At 40.6% G+C, this 20994-nt stretch overlaps 1 protein-coding gene across 4 annotated transcripts in view; it reads left to right on the forward strand.

Moving 5' to 3' along the window:
- The window catches only part of LOC126199184 (peptidyl-prolyl cis-trans isomerase FKBP4-like), a 118470-nt gene that overhangs the window by 85567 nt on the left and 11909 nt on the right, over nt 1–20994 (forward strand). For all 4 annotated transcript variants that reach the window (XM_049935961.1, XM_049935960.1, XM_049935959.1 and 1 more), the window contains exon 8: nt 4335–4523. In XM_049935961.1, coding sequence (XP_049791918.1) covers nt 4335–4523 — 189 coding nt within the window. The remainder of the gene's footprint in view (nt 1–4334; nt 4524–20994) is intronic.

Here is a 20994-nt window from a genome sequence, read left to right on the forward strand (position 1 = left end):
CCCATCATCATCATCGTCGTCGTCGTCATCTTTGTATTCTGCCAGCAAGCTGGGTAGGCTGTTTATGAACAATTGGCCTCCTTTTTGCTCTACTTGTTTTATTTCTTGTCTTGATATTGTCCCCAGTTTTCTCCTATAGTGTCCATATCTTCCTTTATCTGATCCAGGCATCTTTTTCTGGGTCGTCGTATTGGTATTTTCTACTGCACATTTCCATCAAGTATTGTTTTGTCAGGCAGTTGCCCATCATCATCTTCACATGTCCAAACCATGACTTGAACCATGCTGTACTCAATCTCTCCGTCATTGACTTCTACATGCATATCTCTCCTGATATCTCTGTTACCAATTTTCTCTCTTCTAGTCTTCTGCAAGGCTGATCATAGAAAATTCATTTTACTTGCCTGAACGTGCACAAATCTGCCTTGTTAATTACGCAGTACTTCACACTGTGTTTCATAATCGACAAGAGATACGTTTTACACATGGTCTGTTTAGCTCTCACAGGAACTCCCTTGTCCCACACAATGTTCTGCACTTCATGAGGCAATGTAGATACTGCTATTACTCTGTTATGTACATTTAGTTCAGCAATTCCTTTCTTTAATATACCAGGTAATTGAAAGCTTCCACACATTCAATTTTCTTTCTGTCTAAAATCAGGTTGCCCTAACAGGTGTCCTGCTCATAATCATTGCTACTGTTTTGCTCCTCTACGCTGTCAGCAGATACTCTTTAAACTTGGAGTTCTATTCACCTAATCTTCCCTGTTGGTTTCTCTGTAAATACACATGGCATCAGCCAAAGACTGAAGCATTGAGATCACCATTTCCTGTCTCTTTGATTTCCTTTATAATCACTTCCATAAATGCAATAAAAAACACTAGGGAAAGTGCAGCAAATTATAAATAGCCTGAAAAGGCTAGAAAACTGGTTTATGGAATAAACAAGTATTTCAAAAAAAGTTACTGTATTTGTTTGTTTAATATAGTCACCGGTTCTTAAACATCCATAATGGATAATTTTCATGTACATATAAACAAACATGTAACCTGTGTGGTTAGGAAACTTCTTTAAAAATGAAGAGTTTTGCTTGAAACATAAACTTAAGTTGTCAACAAGCACAAACCAAAAAGGAATGAAAACTTCACTAGCTTTCAGGAAACGCTTTGGCTAGCTAGGCATACAAGTGGACGAAGAAGGGGGAAACCGCGTGCGTGCGCCCACACACACACACACACACACACACACACACACACACACACACACAAACCTGAGCACCTACATTGTATCAGTTGATCAACGTATTTCTTTCTAAAGTAATGTAATGTGTGTAAGTCATCAAACTTACAGTTTGGTGTCAGAGGAGAGCATCATCATAAAAAAAAGAATCTTTTGTGTGTGTGTGTGTGTGTGTGTGTGTGTGTGTGTGTGTGTGTTCACCAACACCATGTCGTGATGATAGATGCAAAATGTAATTTAAATAATTGAGCCAATTGGGTAGTGAATAACTTTAGGTCTTGTTTCACATGACGTAGGTTGACTGAAACAAAACACAGTGCATACTGTCTCTATCACAGTGATATTCTAAAAGGGAAATTTTAATGTCAAAAAGTGATCAAATAAACATTGAGATATATCATTTTAACTTTTGAATACTAAAGACAGATTAAAAACCCTGTTAGCATTATCACAATCAGGATCTTCTGCAGAAACTAAATGCTGCTATCTTTACTGCAAGAATAATCCGTAAAGCAAAAATTTGCTTACTTTGCATACTTTTTCATGACTGTATCGTACGGTATTGTATTTTGGAACAATTCATGACATTCATGCAGTATGTTCTTAGCCCATAAAAACACAATTGGAACGCTCCATTGTGCTAGTTAATGAAATTCATGAAGGGCATTGTTCAGGCATCTCAGAATTGTATCTCAGGCATCCCTGTAGTCTCACTACCTCTAGAGATTTGTGGTTAGTAATATGGACTCATTGAAACAAAAGGAACTGCCCTATTCAGTAAGTGAACACCAGACAAAAAAGGAATTTGGATGAAACTTTTTTAACCATCATCATCACCTTGTTGTACAGGTCGCAGCCCTCTTTTCGGTGGCAACCCACCATGGTTCCGTCTCCACTCTGGCCCAGTTTTGTCCTCTTTTCATCACACAGTCCATGTGTGTGTCTGTCTTCCTCTAGATCTATTGCCTCATATAGCCACTTTGAGTGTCCCCCGATAGCAATCTTTTAACATGACCATACTCTCTTACTCTTGTTTCTCGTGCAATCTCTTACATGGGCTTCTCTTCCAATGTTTCTCTCATCAACTCACTTCTTTCTCTAACCTTTCTAGTAAATCCTATTCTGTTACTTTGATATTTGATCACTTTTTTTTAATGGATATGAGAGTATTGAAGCATAGTACATTCATTTATAACTTTTTTGGTGGCACATCTTTGCTCCAGGCTAGCCTTGTTACACCCTGCAGAAAACCATGAGCTTGCGTTTCTCTTTCACCTATTATGCCTTCCAGGTACTTGAAACTTTTCATTGTCTTTAGTACTTGCCCTCTACCACTTACATCCACTGCTACTCTCCTCTTCTTCCTGATTGTCACAGTAACTTCACACTTTTTCAACCACTGTAGTAAAAGTTGTTCTATTCTAGATGTTTCATCCTCAAAAGCTTTCCAGCACAGTGGAATACTTCTAGTGATTTAAAATCTAAATTGGTATTTTTCTTATAGTGCCCTCATTTTCTCCTGTACAGCAGTTTCTTGCAATAATTCAGAGCTTTTCACTGTTATATTGTTGGATAACATTGTTTGAGAAAATGAATACATAATATGTTAATGTTTTATACTGTAGAGAAAACTATACCGCAAAATAAAAGCCATTAACTGACCTCAAAAACGCATCCAAATTAATACCAACCCATTATGTACACGGAGTGAAAATAATCAGTTACAAGCTAAAGGTAACTGGTTATTTACAGGGTGATACAGATTGTATATACTGCTGCAAATCTTTTGTATTATAGTCTTTGATTTTTATTTTTACATATGTTTATCAGCTTTCTGTGAATTAAGTAGTGAATCATTTCATGATCAAACAATTGAGTTATTCCTTGATAAAGTTTCTGTAGCTTACATGATCTCGGGGAACCTGATGAATTGAAGTAAATTACAGATAACACAGGTAATCTTCTTACTGGGGAAATTGTAAAAAGGGGGAAGGAGGTCACATAGAATCCACTTCCATTAAGTGTCGGGATAAATGGAGGTATTGTTTGCTTTTTGCTACTCAGCAGTCTGTTTTTGTGTGTGGTGAACAATAGCTGTTAATGTTCATTGGTGGCTAAGGTAATCATACTGTTTTCAGAGACTCGTGTGGCCACACAAAAATGAAGGATAATTAGTAATATGTTTAGATGATAATACTTGTTCGGTGGCACAAGCATTATTCACAGGTGGACTTACATCTTTAAAAATGGCTAACCTCACACAGTTTAGAAACATTCAAGGTTGGTTTGTTGTGCACAATGATACAATAATATGTACTCCATGGCTCTTAAGATCTATGGGCCACTAGACAAAGAGCCTTATCATCCATAACTATGTAACATCTTCTATTGTGATACTAGTGAGTGGTAAGAACTGGTGTTGGACACCCTCATATGGAGAAATACAGTTCTTATTTTTCTCTTATGTACAGAAGACTAGTTATAAATACATTACTGCAGTAATAAGGGCATTGGCGTTCACATTGGATTCCAAAAATGGTTGTTCGGTAGTTGGGTTGATAAGATTCCTAGTCCTGTATGTGACTTGAATTTGTTATTTGTATGTAAAATATGTATACACACAGAGTAATGTTCTCGGAACTTAGAAGTTGTACTGTAAGTTGTATTAATATATCAGCCATCAAAACATGCATTTCCTGTCTTGATGACTAGCAAGTTTATGTGCCTTGCCTGTCATAGATATTGCTCTTTTTACTTATCTCAGAATCATATGAATCAACTCTTTTTATTAAAAGAAAGTGCTTTGTTTAAGTTTGGGGATAAATGTACAGAGACAACTCTCAACTTCTTTTGATACTCTTAGTGAAATGCATGAAGATGTATGCAATAGAGTTTCAAACAGTGTGCTGAATAATTACACAAAATTTATAGTATAGAATCCAGAAGAACCACAAATAAAACTAAGCTGCAGTAAAACTAAGAGTGTAAACAAAACTGCACTCACACATACCGCTTTAATGTGCATTGTGTAGCAGTGCTAAATATTGATTATACATTAGGATATGTTAATAGTTTTTTATTGTTGTCTACAGGCATACTTGGGAATGGGTGAACCAGAATTGGCAAAAACAGATTTTGAAGCAGTTCTAAAACTGGAACCAGAAAACAAAGCTGCAGCAAATAATATTGTTATTTGTAATGTAAAGATAAAGGAGCAGAGGAGTCGAGAGAAGAAGATCTATGCCAACATGTTTGAGAAGTTTGCTCAGAGAGATAAAGAGGTAAGTGTATGTAAAAGTTTTGTTGTCATTCTTTTGTTGTTAAGAGTATGAATGTACTATTTGCTAGTTATTTGCTTCTATCTGTAACTCATAAATTGTGCATGAATCTTCAACGTTGTTATATTTCTGAAACACATGGGCTTTATTATTTCTAGTGGAGATCATCAGAAAATGTGGAATTCTCAGGAAATGATTTTGCCTATAAAAGTCAGGAAATTTTGAAAGAATTGGTGGGAATTTAACAGTTCACCGACTGAAACAAGCATGTTGAATCGTTCTGTTACAAACAACTCTGCAAGATTCTTGTTTGGAAAATGATTGGTTGTAGAGTAGTGTAAGTGAAGGCAAAGCGATGCATTTGGTAAATAGGATTTGTTGTTCACTGAGAAGTGTCTTTGACACACTCATTGACAAAAGGAATTTTTTGTCATTGCCATTAGTTCTCAGCTTGACAGGTCCACTTTTCATTGCTTGATTGAAAGCAATGAGCATTTCATTATTTGCCATGTTAGTGTGATTTTTCTTGTTCGCACAAGATGGTTTTTAACTTCTATACCTATCTAAAAATTACAAAAAGTGCCAGAAGCAGCTCTCCTTGTCTCACTTTATCTCCCTGCCCTAAATGTGTCGACAGATTACCCTGTCTGGAGTAACACTTCCTGTAGTCACATCTGAAATATCTTTCCATGATATTCTCGCCAAACCACCCAGTATTCCCTTTCATCTCCATTTTGACTTTGACAAAATCCTTGGCTGACCATATCAAATTCAGAGGCCACACAATCTTTACCCCTAGATTCCTGATGCTAAAATTGTTCTCGCTGTAAAACTTGCGTCCCAGGCACCCTACCATTACCAGTTAATCGATCTCCACCATTGATAATTTCTACAATGTCGAAGGTAGACAGATGTGCAGTGAACATGTCAGTCAGCATATAACGTCAGTGGTTTCATAGATTTTTAAGACGATCATCAACTTGTGATTTTTGAGGTTTCCCATGTGTAATGAGTATTCAGTGAGGTTTCAGGATAGCAGCTGGGTGATGTTGTCATGTGCCAGAATATTTAGACTAACAACATTCAGTCAATAGTCATGTGTGTGCTTTATATTGGAGTTGCTGGTTCATGTCACTAGGTTTATACTGAAACATAAGTTACTGTTGCTTGGGCACCCTCTGTTGAGTTCAGCACTTCCTTCGAATATGGCTCCATCTGTGGCACACAGGCGCATCTGTGCGTGCACACCCTCTGTTGGATTGAGAGCCACATAGCAAAAATTCAGGTTTTGACATAATAAAACTAATTGTCACAAGCCATAGAATGTATTCTTTTGGAAGGTATTGAAAAAATCACCAGATTCCATATCCAGTTGAATTCTGCCATTGCAGTTAATAAGATATTCTGAAAACCATATTTTTTAATGACTGAATCCCAGAGGGATCTCGTTGTGGCCAAGATTCTCATGGCAGAATAATCTATTGAATGTCCTGTGGAGATAAAATGCTCGGCTGTGGTTGACTTATTGGGTTGTGAAAGACAAGTTGTTGGCTGACCGTGCTGGTCATGTTATTGCCACGGGAGGTATGGAATCCAGTTACTTTTGGCCCACTGCATACGATTCTGTTCATTGCACATAAAATTGTTAAGGCTTGAAGATAAATGGTGTCGAAACTAGTATCAGTGTTCAAAAAATAAATTACATAGATTCAAATACAACCACTGGTTTTGTTATCATTATTCCAGTACTTTGTCTGGCTGCAGTGCCATCTTCCTTGACGGATTACCAGAAACCGAGATTGCAGATGTTCCAACTCTTTTGCAAAGCTTTGTTTTACCTGGCACAACATGCTGTGCTGATTCACCTCTGTACCTATTTTTTCCGTAACCTTAGTGATGTGGACCACCAGTCTATGGTATAAATCCCTCAGCCAAAATATCACAGCAAGATGTAGACATCCTCTGGCCATAATCCCAAAACCTCATGGAATAAATAATCAATTTGCCGAACCAGTGAATGGACACGGAGCTGTCCCCCTCCAAACATCTAGTCAGTGCCTAGTTGCTGAGCATGTTCTCCAGCATGATTCAAGGCACTTGAATCCCTGCTATATCGCACAGGCCAAGGCCACTTGGTTCCTCCCAACCAGCATGTATATATTATTATTATTTTTTTTTTTTTTTTTTTTTTTCCCCCTCCTCTCTAATTCAAAGGTGGGAACTTTATCTCCAGTGTAGCCTCTCATTCCATCACACTCCTGAACTAAACCTCTATTAGCATAAACTTCCTATTCCTATCTGGTAAAATTTCATTCTGTAATTGTATCGAAAAGAAATTTCACTTAAGAAAACCATAAATTTACAAACAGTCAAAATAATTGGCCAAGATTTGTCTTACAGAGGCAAAATTCTACTGCTGCCTATGTTGTCATCCACACTAGTCTACCCTCTGCAAGCCTCTTCATCTCTGAATAAGTACTGCAACTTACCTGCATTTGAACCTACTTACTGTATTCATCTCTTGATCTTCCTCTACAGTTTTTGTCCCCCATACTTCCCTTGAGTACTAAATTGATGATTCCTTGATATTTAAGGATGTATCCAGAGTTGGGCAAAATTTATTCGAATGACTGATAATGAGGAAGATACAAATTATTGTTCATGAATAACAAATAAAGATATTTATTGAAATGTATCTAAAAACAAAGATGATGAGACTTGCCAAACAAAAGTGCTGGCAGGTCGATAGACGTACAAACAAACATACACACAAAATTAAAGCTTCTGCAACAAACGGTTGCTTCATCAGGAAAGAGGCAACCGTTTGTTGCGAAAGCTTGAATTTTGTGTGTATGTTTGTTTGTTTGTATGTCTATCGACCTGCCAGCGCTTTTGTTTGGTAAGTCTCATCATCTTTGTTTTTAGATATATTTTTCCCGCGTGGAATGTTTCGCTCTATTATATTTATTGAAATGGTTATTCACTTAACATGAATTACAAATATTTACTTACCATTTAGAAGAAAATGGTTTCACAAACAAAAAGATAATTTTCAAATCCAAAAACATTTATTGCACCACTTCTGTGTCATTTATAACACAGATGTGCATTTTGTTGCTTTTGATGTACTTTTCTTTTTTAAATATTTCATCAGATAGTTCATTTTATTTTGGAAGATTTTACAGATGCATAAGAGGGTAGCAGCCTGTTACATCCTCTGAAGAGTGTTTTCATTTCAGGATAACAGTCACAGAACGTTAAATTGTGATCTTCTTGAGCAAAAATTTAAATTTGCGTTCGGTCTAACATAATGAATCTGATTCAAAATCATAAAGCCAATTTTCTTTTTCTGTCAGAACATCATTTTCTGTCTGACACCACCCGATTTCTGCAACAATTCAGTGGGTACTATAAGCGTGAAGTTTCTTGTAAGCCTTTCTTGATTGTGGACAGTGATGAAGGTGAACCATTTATTTTTAAATCGTGGTTAAGATGTTGCTGCAGTACCTGCATGGTCTCTTTTCTTTGGTGTAGAAGGGCAAAGAAAATCTGCAAATTGTCTCTCAACACTTTCTCGATAGCAAGTTGCCAGCGTGCTCCAATATTTAACTCCAGTTTTTGCATCCTTTTACATAGAGCCATCAAAGAGGAACTAAAAGTTTGTAATTCCTTATTTTGTGCCCTACAGTATATCCAGAACTTCAACAGCAGGACGTGAAGATGTTATAAATTCTTTTATGTACTCAAATTCAGTGTCTCTCATAACATTTTTCAAACTCAAAGCACTATGTAACTGGATCTACAGTTACTGTAATTGTTTGGTTGTACTGTACAAACTATTCCACCTTGTAATGCCAGCCTTACACAGAGTTTATCCTAAAAAACACACACACACACACACACACACACACACACACACACACACACACACACAAACAAACAAACAAAGGGGTGAATAAGTAAGCATATTCAGAAAGATGTCAGTTGCAGTGGTTATTCGGAGATGAAGAGGCTCAGGCAAGATAGAGTAGTGTGGAGAGCTGCATCAAACCATTCTTCGGACTGAAGATCACATCATCATCATCAACAACAACATAAACGCAGTATTCTTAAGCAGCTCGATCACTGTGTTTCACTTTAAGTGGTTCCAGTTGTTTGATGATGAATTAGCCCTTCTCTTAATCTGAACAATCCTAGCAGAGCAACTAAAACGTATAGCCGCAATACTTCTCTGCTTGATCTTTCAATTAGAAGTTTGAAAAACTTTTAATTTGGTAGGGTTGGTGGTGACATTCAGTTTTCGTATGAGCCTCTTGATGTTGCTGTTTTAGGGTGTGGCAGGTTTAAAGTGTGCCAATGTTTACTATTACCAATCAGAGTTCTTTATGCACTTATTTTGTAGAGCACCAAATAAGAGAGAATTGTACCATCTCATAAAGTGGATCCACAACCATTAGTTTTAGAAACATTGATACAACTGAGGAAAGTATTCCAAATTAATGCTTCCACATGTCATCTAGGGGAGAAAGTACTGCCGAGTGCAAGGGCTGTGTTGTTAGTGTAACTGCTTCGGCCATTTACCTATTTTATATTTATTGAGCTTTAAAGAAAATAAAATTGTCTACAACCCAAAGGTTCATTTGAAAACCACAGTACTTTACTAGCCACATAATAAGGAAATGTGTAGTGTAACATATGTTCAGAATTGTAGTGAAAATTGCATGTTTCACATTTATGAATCATTGACAGAGGAGAAGTAATTGAAAAGTGTCAGAATAACTCATAGGATGTGCTTGGGACTGAACTCAAAACCTTTAGATATGTAACAATTTGTCAATTTTATTTTGACTGTTGAGCTCCGTGGCCGTGGATAATGATATTTCACTATAAAAATAGTCACCAGCCACTTTTTAATGCGTTTTATTTATGTCAGCTAATATGGGCATAAATAAAACGCATTAAAAAGTGGCTGGTGGCTGTATTTTTATAGTGAAATATTTAGATATGTAGTCTGGTACTCATTTGCTGAGCTGCCAAATCACACTGCATTAATCCTTGATTTTAAGATGGATTAACAGCTATAATAAAAAAGGTACATGGTTATCCACCACATAGAGGAGGCATTGAGTGGCAGACAGGCACAGTGAAGAGAACTGTTAAGTCCTTCATCTGTTTGTAAAAAAAAGTAATAATAATAAATAAAAAAGCCTAATTAATTAATTAATTAAAATAAAACTGGCTCACTGCCCATGAGTATGACTTGCACACACATATGGCCACTGTCATCTCCAGGCACTAAGGTCCAGCTAATATTGTGTCTGAGGTGAGCAGCAAACTTGCTAAGGTGGGTAGTGGGGGTGCAGACGAGGTGTGGGAAGGGGAGGAATAGTAGGATAGGTGTGGAGGAAGATGCTGGTGCTGCCTGTGTCGTTGTGCAGGGGCATGGTGGGAACAGGATGGGGGGGGGGGGGGGCTAGGTCCAGCATATGGATTCTGTGCAAGGGAGTCGGGGGGGGGGGGGGGGGTTGCAGATGGGACAGGAGAGTAGGAGAGAAGGTGAAAAGGCTATTCAGGTTCATAGGTTGGGTAGAGGATGAATGTCGGGCTGGAAAGAGGGTAGACAGATGGACAGGGAAGCAAAGGTTGAGGCCATAGGGATTACTTGAACCGAAGAATGTGTTGTAGGGAAAGTTCCCACATGCGCAAATCAAAACAGCTGGTGTTGGTGGGAAAAATCATATCGCAAAGGCTGCAAAGCAGTTGTTGAAGTCAAGCACATAGTGTTGGGCATCATGTTCAGCAACTGAGTTATGCAGCTATCTCCTGAACACAGTTTGGCAGTTGCCGGACTTTCCTGTGAATAGATATGATGTTAGTTGCCATGTCCAAGTAAAATGTGGCACAATGATTGCAGCTACGTTGGTAGATTACGTGGCTGATTTTACAGATGGTCATACTTTTGATGATGTAGGGGATGGCTTGATATAGGACTGGAGCAGGTGGTAGAGGATGGATGTATTTAGGTCTCTCATCTAGGTCTGTTTTTGAGATACTAACCATGAGGAAGTGAGTTGGGAGCAGGGGTGGAATAGGGGCAGACAAGGATATTGTGTAGGTTGAGTGGACAGTGGAGCACCATTGCGGGAGAATAGTGGTGAAGATTTATCTTGTTTCAGGGCATGCCTAGAGTTAGTTGAAATCCTGGCAGAAAATGTGGTTCAGTTGCTCCAGTCCTGGGTAGTACTAGACAGTTGTGGTGGTGAGAGAATATATGCAAATCTTGCATCTACATGCCACTGGCATCTCCTGCGCTGTCAAAGGCAAGGCCACTGATGAAGGCAGCCATGTGATCTACCAATGTACCTGCAACCGCTGTGTTGCATTCTGCATGGACACGACAACTAATGGTCAGTCTGCACCAGTCGCCACTGCTAAAGTGTGGCTGAGAGACAGCTAGACCACGCAGTTGCTGAATGTGACACCCAAAGTGATATTCTTGACGTAAATAACTGCTAATAGCATCTTACCCCATCCCTATCCTCCCTCTCTCCTCCCAGCACCTCAACTATACTCACTACCCACCTCAGCAAAGTTTGCTACTCCAATACCAAATCCAACACAGTGTATCACACCAAATATGAATCGGGTAATCAAGACATTTTCTCTGCCGACGGACATACAGACACAGAAGCCCTGCCAACTCAGCTGTATGGATTACCTAAGATCCATAAGAATAACATTCCACTAAGACTGATTGTTAGCACTCCTGGCTCACAGACATAAAAATTTGCAAAACACTTGGCGTCTCTGCTCCAGCAAAACTTGGGGAAGACTGACACATACATTAAGGACTCAGGACGTTTCATTGAGAAGCTGAAGAAACTAAAACTTGCATCAAACGACATCCTGGTCAGCTTTTGATATTGTTTCTTTGTTTACAAAAGTGCCACTCATTGACTCTCTGGAGCACATCGATTCCATCTTCCCACAAGGCTGCTCAAAGCTCTTCCATGCATGTTTCACCACAAGCTATTTCATGTGGAATGACAACTTCTATGAACAGCTGGAAGGCATCACCATGAGTAGTCCTCTTAGTCCAATGGTGGCCAACTTCTTCATGGAACATTTCGAAGCACAGGCACTGGTCTTGGCACCTTGTGAACCTCAAGTGTGATACAGATACGTAAATGATACCTTCGTTGTGTGCAGCCATAGTGAGAAACAGCTTGGTGACTTCCTAAGACACTTGAACAGTCTCCATGGCAACATAAAATGTATTATGGAAGTAGAGAAGGATAAAAAACTTCCATTGGTAGATGTGTAGGTCACAAGGGCTGGTGAAAACCTGGGTCACAGCGTGTATCGAAAACCGACACACACGGACCAATACCTGCACAAACTATCAAATCGTCACCCAAGCCAGAAAAGAGGCACGATTAAGACACTCACAACACGGAAAAGACAAATAAGCCAGCCATAGCACCTTGGATGTGAAATACAACACTTGGCAAGTGTTCTGAGGAGCAGTGAGTACTCCACAAGTAATATTAGAAGCATAAAAAAGAGCCAAACACTCAACGAAGTGAGAAAGTAGAAAAAGAAATGGCGGGTAAGGCCTTTCTGCCATACATTCCCAGAGTGACAGACAGAATCGGCCGTATATTGTGCAAAAACAGTGTAAACATTATTTACAAACCAACAAAGAAAATCAGTGTCTCAGATCGGCAAAGGAGAAAAGGGACCCACTTGCAATGCTAGGAATATACTGCATACCATGCACATGTGGAAAAGTTCATTTTAAAATAACTGGATGATCCATCAACCCCTAGGATTACAGAATATAAACAGGTGGAGAAATCTGCTGTGGCAGAGCATGCGCTGTGCGAGACCGGCCATGTAGTAAAGTTCGCCGACATGGAAGTTCTGTCTGTAGAGAAGAACTACAACACCTGCTTGTTCAGAGAAGCTGTAGAAATACACAAACACAGGAACAGCTTCAAGAAGAAAGAGGAAAGCCTCAAGGTAAATGGATTCTGGCTTCCCGTGCTGCAGCGAACACATGTGACAGGTGGCACGAGGAGAACCGCCCCAGAAATGACCATGGAAAAGCACTCGGATGTTGGCGCGCCAGGTACATACAGTCTGCGGCTGTGAGCTCGGCTTCAGACCACCACCAGCAATGGAGAGTGAAGCTTTGACAATGCCAGCCACTCATGCTGGCAAATCATCAGACGAACGTCGGCTGAAGAACCCAAGACAGAAGCCAACAGCCAGTTTGTTTGCTACTCACCTCAGATGCAGCTGTAGTCAGGCTGCAGCACACAGAGAGCTGACTGGCCGGCCGGCCGTCAGTTCGTCCATGTGTGTGTGTGTGTGTGTGTGTGTGTGTGTGTGTGTGTGTGTGAGAGAGAGAGAGAGAGAGAGAGAGAGAGAGAGAGAGAGAGAGAGTTTTCTATGTTCCATGAAGAACTTCGATAAGCTGAATATATTGATCACTCTTCTTCTTTATGCCTGTCTGTCACTGAACTTCTCCTTTACGTGGCTAGCAGTATTTTATATCCGTATGATAATGTTGTTTTTCCTAGATTGTGGAGCTAAGAGTTCCTTCCTCACAGAGGAAAGCATTATAGGTCGAGGAATTTCAGAGAGGAGGAGTAGGTCACTCAGGCTTCAAGATGAGAGGGGGCACCTGCTGTGAGGATGAGGCGAGACAAAGGGATCAGTAAGGCCAGACACTGTTTACAGTAAATGAAACCAATCCATTTCATACACAGAGGAAAATGTGAAAAATCGATGAGTTCTCAGGTGTCCCACTGAAAAGATAGGAGGAAATGTCAGTCACTCTGACCTGAGGACTAGGACACTCCTGTTATGAGGATGAATAGAGACAAAGATGAGGCATGTATAATGTTGTCTGTCCTTTCCCTCACTGCAAGTGTATCCCTGTGTGTTCATTGGTCAACAATTGAGCTGTGTGACAAGAGAGACTGTACATGTGGCAGAGATGAGAAACAATGACAGGGAGACCAGTTAAGATAAAAATCAGAGAACTGAAATTTTTGTGATTAAAACAGGACATTTGGCATCCCTGTGTGCTGTTGCTCAGTCTGTTCAGTGTGTAGGTGTGCAAAATAATATAGAAATGTTCTGAGCCTGCGCATTTTTTTTTTTTTTTTTTTTTTTTTTTTTTTTTTTTTTTTTTTTTTTTTCCCCCCTCATATACTACACGGGGTTGCAACAGGTTGAAATGTGTCAGTAGTAGACTTCATAGACTTCATTCCTCTCTGGTTAGAGAACTTTCGAAAACCAAACAGAGGAAAGCTGACAGAGGAAGATGTTTTGATGCTGTGATGTCTTTCTATTTAGTGGGAAACATTTTTCAAACATTTGCTGAAGACTGTGCTCAGTAGGTGACACAAGCACACATTACTCGAGTCACACCACGAGCAGTCTGTGTCAGCAGTTCTCAAAGACGACCAGGATTCTTGCAGTGGAAGTCAACTCTACCAATGGTGACAGTGGCTCTGCGGTTGCTGGTGTGTGGTGCAATGTCATCCACAAAGTGAGGACAGGATGTGGCGTCCATGCCTGGGATGTGACCTGCACTACCCCCCTTCCACCTGCCCCCTCCCCTGCCTTTGGGCAGGAGTTCTGCTTGCTTATGGTATGAGCCTTGCCCTGACTCTGGAAAGTGGCTGTAATGGTGGAACCATGTATCGTGACGGGAGACCCGAACTCATGACTGCTGCTGGTGGCTCCATGTTGCACCTTGCCTGATGTGGCCCTATGTCCTGGTAGAACTGCTAGGTCATTAATGAATTTGCTACCAAAATGATTATTTTGCAGCACACCTGTTCCAATGCACTGCTTCTAGTTATGGTTTCAACAACACTGCTGAAATCCATCAGCAGAGAAATCTCCTTGTCTGTGCTGCAAGAAGAGTGTTTAATGCTATGCTGGCCCAGCCAAGGTGGGCCTGTCTTGCACTACATCAAAAGCTCTTACCATAATCGGAATGCCAACACCTAGGGCCTGCTGGCGGCCTTCGACTGCTGCGATACTGCACTATCGTATTCAAATTTGCCCCTCAGGTCCCCAGTTGAGACTGATTTGCACCTAAGATTCCCAAGTTTTCATAACAAGTTTCCATCACAAGACTATCTGGCAGCTTAACCCACGAGCTTCAAAGACAGCAATTAAACTACAAAGCTTCTTCACTAAATGTCCTCAAAGGCTAATAATTTTCTTATTACTACTCCACTTAATAGTCCATTAGTTGACTTCGAACACACGTCACACCTTGCCTTTATACTTTTTCATCCTGCTGTAATGTATTCTTGGCATTTATCTCCCCCCTACTCTAATGGCTTGTTCTGTGACCTCTTTAAGGAATACATGTCTCACCAACATTCACACTACAATATTCCATGTATAGTCATTATCATGTTCTAGGGATCCAATCTACCGGAATTTGCACTTTAGGTGGATTGGGTTGACTGGCGGCTCTCTGCCTAAGACAGATTAAGGGTACACACAACAGAGTTACTGCCATTACAGCACTACATGTGATGACTTTCAAGGCCAGTCATTCGTCATTGTCTTCCCAATACCACTGCACATGCTTCATCAACTGCTTTGCTGAAATCTATCTGTTGTGCGGAGCTGTCAGTTGGTTCAGGGAATGGATTAGGTTCAGTTTCAGTGTATTATTTAGGAAGGTTAAATTCTGCATTGGGAGTACCTCTTAGTGGTCCATCCGGCGAGAACAACTGTGGCTTTGTCACGTTCAACTTGGTAGTTCCTGCAACTATGGTTGGTAGATGAGAGGTTGACCCTGTTAAGTCACATGCTATCCCACTGATTAATGACCCACTGCCCCCCCAGCTCCACTTACTTTATCTATGACAGCCTTCTATGGTCATAGCAGCTTGCCACTGCTGCCATGTTTTCTATATGTAATAAATCCAGGGTACCCAGCTTACTGGAAATACGGTTTAGGTTCCACAGTATACCTTGGACAATCATATCCTTTCATTTTGCCCAAGAACAGCTGCACTATACATGCATCTGCACCAGTTTGAATCACTCTGGCCAGACACACAGTAACCTCCTGTCACCACTACATGTCTATACATCCTTCTGAGATAAGTAAGTAACTAGTCCTTACCTGTACAAATTTCCCTAAGGTCCCCACTCTCACCGATTAGGGTGAATAGTGTTCAAAACTACCTGCTACAAGGAATCAAACCAGTACTTACAACTTTGCCGGTCAGTCCTCACCTGTATCAACTCGACATGGTAACGGAGGTAAACTGTACTTACTGGGCTCTGTAATCAGCCCCAACTTTGATGGTAATTCCCTCGCATCCTTTGTGATCCCAGCAAGTATTGCTCTGGTAATAACAGGACTGGAGTCAGCTGCCCTTGTGAATGGTGAATAGCTTCCTGCATGCTCATCGTTGCCATCTGTGTGTCCCACATGCTGTCTGTTAATGATTGTAACAGCTGTGTTGTAGTGAGTCTTACATCCAACACATGCAGCTGCCAAATTGTCGTCCTCCGATGTCTTTGCACATTCCATCACCTTGCTAGTCAGCTTCCGTAGCATATGCATATTGTTCTAAACTTCGTTTGCCAAGCTTGTTATCTATGTGGTATGCCATTCCGTAGAAATGTTGGAACACATGAGGCAATACTGACCTTACGACTTATCTTAAAAGAAAGATTAAGGAAAGGCAAACCTACATTTCTGACATTTGTAGACTTAGAGAAAGCTTTTGACAATGTTGACTGGAATACTCTCTTTCAAATTCTAAGGGTGGCAGGGGTAAAATACAGGGAGCGAAGGGCTATTTACAATTTGTACGGAAAGCAGATGGCAGTTATAAGAGTCGAGGGGTATGAAAGGGAAGCAGTGGTTGGGAAGGGAGTGAGACAGGGTTGTAGCCTCTCCCCGATGTTATTCAGTCTGTATATTGAGCAAGCAGTAAAGGAAACAAAGGAAAAGTTCGGAGTAGGTATTAAAATCCATGGAGAAGAAATATAAACTTTGAGGTTCGCCAATGACATTGTAATTCTGTCAGAGACAGCAAAGGACTTGGAACAGCAGTTGAACGGAATGGACAGTGTCTTGAAAAGAGGGTATAAGATGAACATCAACAAAAGCAAAACGAGGATAATGGAATGTAGTCAAATTAAGTCGGGTGATGCTGAGGGAATTAGATTAGGAAATGAGACACTTAAAGTAGTAAAGGAGTTTTGTTATTTTGGGACCAAAATAACTGATGATGGTCGAAGTAGAGAGGATATAAAATGTAGACTGGCAATGGCAAGGAAAGCGTTTCTAAAGAAGAGAAATTTGTTAACATTAAGTATAGATTTAAGTGTCAGGAAGTCGTTTCTGAAAGTATTTGTATGGAGTGCAGCCATGTATGGAAGTGAAACATGGACAATAAATACAGGGTGTTTCAAAAATGACCGGTATATTTGAAACGGCGATAGAAATACACCGTTTGTTGCAATATGCTTGGGACAACAGTACATTTTCAGGCGGACAAACTTTCGAAATTACAGTAGTTACAATTTTCAACAACAGATGGCGCTGCAAGTGATGTGAAAGATATAGAAGACAACGCAGTCTGTGGGTGCGCCATTCTGTACGTCGTCTTTCTGCTGTAAGCGTGTGCTGTTCACAACGTGCAAGTGTGCTGTAGACAACATGGTTTATTCCTTAGAACAGAGGATTTTTCTGGTGTTGGAATTCCACCGCCTAGAACACAGTGTTGTTGCAACAAGACGAAGTTTTCAACGGAGGTTTAATGTAACCAAAGGACCGAAACGCGATATAATAAAGGATCTGTTTGAAAAATTTCAACGGACAGGGAACGTGACGGATGCTGGAAAGGTAGGGCGACCGCGTACGGCAACCACAGAGGGCAACGCGCAGCTAGTGCAGCAGGTGATCCAACAGCGGCCTCGGGTTTCCGTTCGCCGTGTTGCAGCTGCGGTCCAAATGACGCCAACGTCCACGTATCGTCTCATGCGCCAGAGTTTACACCTCTATCCATACAAAATTCAAACGCGGCAACCCCTCAGCGCCGCTACCATTGCTGCACGAGAGACATTCGCTAACGATATAGTGCACAGGATTGATGACAGTGATATGCATGTGGGCAGCATTTGGTTTACTGACGAAGCTTATTTTTACCTGGACGGCTTCGTCAATAAACAGAACTGGCGCATATGGGGAACCGAAAAGCCCCATGTTGCAGTCCCATCGTCCCTGCATCCTCAAAAAGTACTGGTCTGGGCCGCCATTTCTTCCAAAGGAATCATTGGCCCATTTTTCAGATCCGAAACGATTACTGCATCACGCTATCAGGACATTCTTCGTGAATTTGTGGCGGTACAAACTGCCTTAGACGACACTGCGAACACCTCGTGGTTTATGCAAGATGGTGCCCGGCCACATCGCACGGCCGACGTCTTTAATTTCCTGAATGAATATTTCGATGATCGTGTGATTGCTTTGGGCTATCCGAAACATACAGGAGGCGGCGTGGATTGGCCTCCCTATTCGCCAGACATGAACCCCTGTGACTTCTTTCTGTGGGGACACTTGAAAGACCAGGTGTACCGCCAGAATCCAGAAACAATTGAACAGCTGAAGCAGTACATCTCATCTGCATGTGAAGCCATTCCGCCAGACACATTGTCAAAGGTTTCGGGTAATTTCATTCAGAGACTACGCCATATTATTGCTACGCATGGTGGATATGTGGAAAATATCGTACTATAGAGTTTCCCAGACCGCAGCGCCATCTGTTGTTGACAATTGTAACTACTGTCATTTCAAAAGTTTGTCTGCCTGAAAATGTACTGTTGTCCCAAGCATATTGCAACAAACGTGTATTTCTATCGCTGCTCGTTTAGTTTTTATTGCCGTTTCAAATATACCGGTCATTTTTTAAACGCCCTGTAGTTTGGACAAGAAGAGAATAGAAGCTTTCGAAATGTGGTGCTACAGAAGAATGTCGAAGATTAGGTGGGTAGATCACGTGACTAATGGGGAGGTATTGAATAGGATTGGGGAGAAGAGAAGTTTGTGGCACAACTTGACTAGAAGAAGGGATCGGTTGGTAGGACATGTCCTGAGGCATCAAGGGATCACAAATTTAGCATTGGAGGGCAGCGTGGAGGGTGAAAATCGTAGAGGGAGACCAAGAGATGAATACACTAAGCAGATTCAGAAGGATGTAGGTTGCAGTAGGTACTGGGAGATGAAGAAGCTTGCACAGGATAGATTAGCATGGAGAGCTGCATCAAACCAGTCTCAGGACTGAAGACAACAACAACAACAACAACAACAACAACAACAATGCCACTCCACTGTAGATTTGCTACCCTGTGCCAGCTTACTCACCACTGCTACAGTCCTATTTCACTCTATGATGTCAGTGGCTGGAATACAGTCTTCAAAATTTTCCCCTCAGCATCTATTCAACTCTCTTCAGTCGACATTGCGAATGCGGCACAACTTCCAGTGCTTGCTACTCCTGTTACCATAATGTTCATAAGATTTGCACAACTTCTCACTTTCCCCAGAAACTTCTCTAAGCACACTCCTGTGCATGGCTCCCCATTGAAGCCCAGAAAACACGTCCATCCTCCTCACTTCATTCCTTAACTCCCATGCATTAACTTAGTGACTTGATGACTGGTGACCACCATATTATCTTGTTTGGTGACAAGAACTGCTCTCTCCAGTTGCTGATTCCACAGTGTCCAGAGCTCTGCTCCAAGTGAAGAGTTACAGCAATGGCACAATTAGGATCCCATCCTTACCTTCAGTGTACAGCAACTTCAGGACACGGGCTAGCATCATCCTCCCTTCAACCTGAGCACTGCTGCCAGCAGCCAGTACTGTGCTATTGCTAGCAGCCAGTACTCTGACAAAATGAGCATTAAAAGAACACTTACTCTGAGACAACTTACTCCTTACCCTCAGTGTATTACAACCCTTACCCTAAACAACTACCAATAAACACAACTTAATACCTCTTGTCATTTACTCGAGCTCAGTGCATAGGACACCTACCACATGTGTCCATTGACAGTTTGTTATTCACTCGTCTGCTTCTGCCTCTGTCTAAAAATTGAGAGGAAGTGAAAATTGGGGAAGCAGGCATGGTTAGAGGAGAAAAGCAAAGCTGTAGAAACATGCATTACTGTGAATAAGATAGGTGCCTCCCATAGGAGGAAAGAGAAGCGTGTGTATGAATATCGAGAGCTCAGATGACAAGCCAGTAACGAGCAAAGAATGGAACGGTGAAAGGGGGTAGGAATATATAAAAGTGCCATGACAAAAAAAGTAATTTCTGGACTGTTGTGTAGAAAGGAAAGAGGAAGAAGTAGGTATGATATAAAATGTAGACTGGCAATAGCAAAAGTAGTGTTTTGATAAAGAGGTAGTTATTAAGATGAAATACTAATTTAAGTGTTAAAAAATCTTCAATGAAGTTATTTTTCTGGAATGTAGCCTTGTACAGAAGAGATTTTGAAAAGCATAAGAAAGATGAGTAGGCTGGATAACTAATGAAGTAGTATTGAATCAAATTAGTGAGAATAAATTTACGGTCAGGCTGAAGACAACTACTATGACAACATGTTTTGAGACTGCAAATCAAACAGATTGCTTACAGATGGATGGGTTAAAATTGCTATGTTCACTCCCCGGAGCCGATTTCGCTCCCCGGGGCCGATTTTGCTAACAGTGCATGCTTGGGTTGTGAACCGATCACATGTGACTTCATAAACCCATGCATCTATCCATTACACTGTGGTAAACTTGTACAACATACATCTTTTATGTTACAAGCTCGTTAAGGCTCTAAGCACAAGTGTATTATTAACTGACATTTAGTTACAATGAATATCATACTGAGAACAGTGCTATTTTCATAAATCTTCAGTGGACTGTTCCCTCAAGACGGCATGTCTTCATAACACCCAAATTATAACACAAAAACAACCAAATAGCAAGATTCTTAAAACCACCTGTTTGACATTTCCATTCATTTTATTACTTCAAATTGTACCAATAGTAAGGTATGTTTTGAGATACCATCAATATACAGGTGCTTTGGAACAGCATATATTCATAGAACATTTAGTTATCACATCGTAAAACCTACCAAATATGGGTTTTAACTGAAAATTACAAAATCTTATAAGGTTTCTCCTGAGTTCTGCTTACGATGTAAGACACGATCTTGCATCTTGTCGGCCACAGTCCTTTCCGCCATACAAAATTCTGACTCCTCTTATGTAGTTATTCCCTCTGCAGAATACTGTAGAATGTGAAATTCCATGTCATGACATCACGAAACTATACAGGCTTCTCATCGACGAACACTTTCTCGTCTTGTATAAAGCCATTTCAAAGAATGAATTATATTAGACACCATGAAACTGG

This window comes from Schistocerca nitens, chromosome 8, assembly GCF_023898315.1.
Source record: "Schistocerca nitens isolate TAMUIC-IGC-003100 chromosome 8, iqSchNite1.1, whole genome shotgun sequence".
NCBI classification, from domain to species: Eukaryota; Metazoa; Arthropoda; class Insecta; order Orthoptera; family Acrididae; genus Schistocerca; species Schistocerca nitens.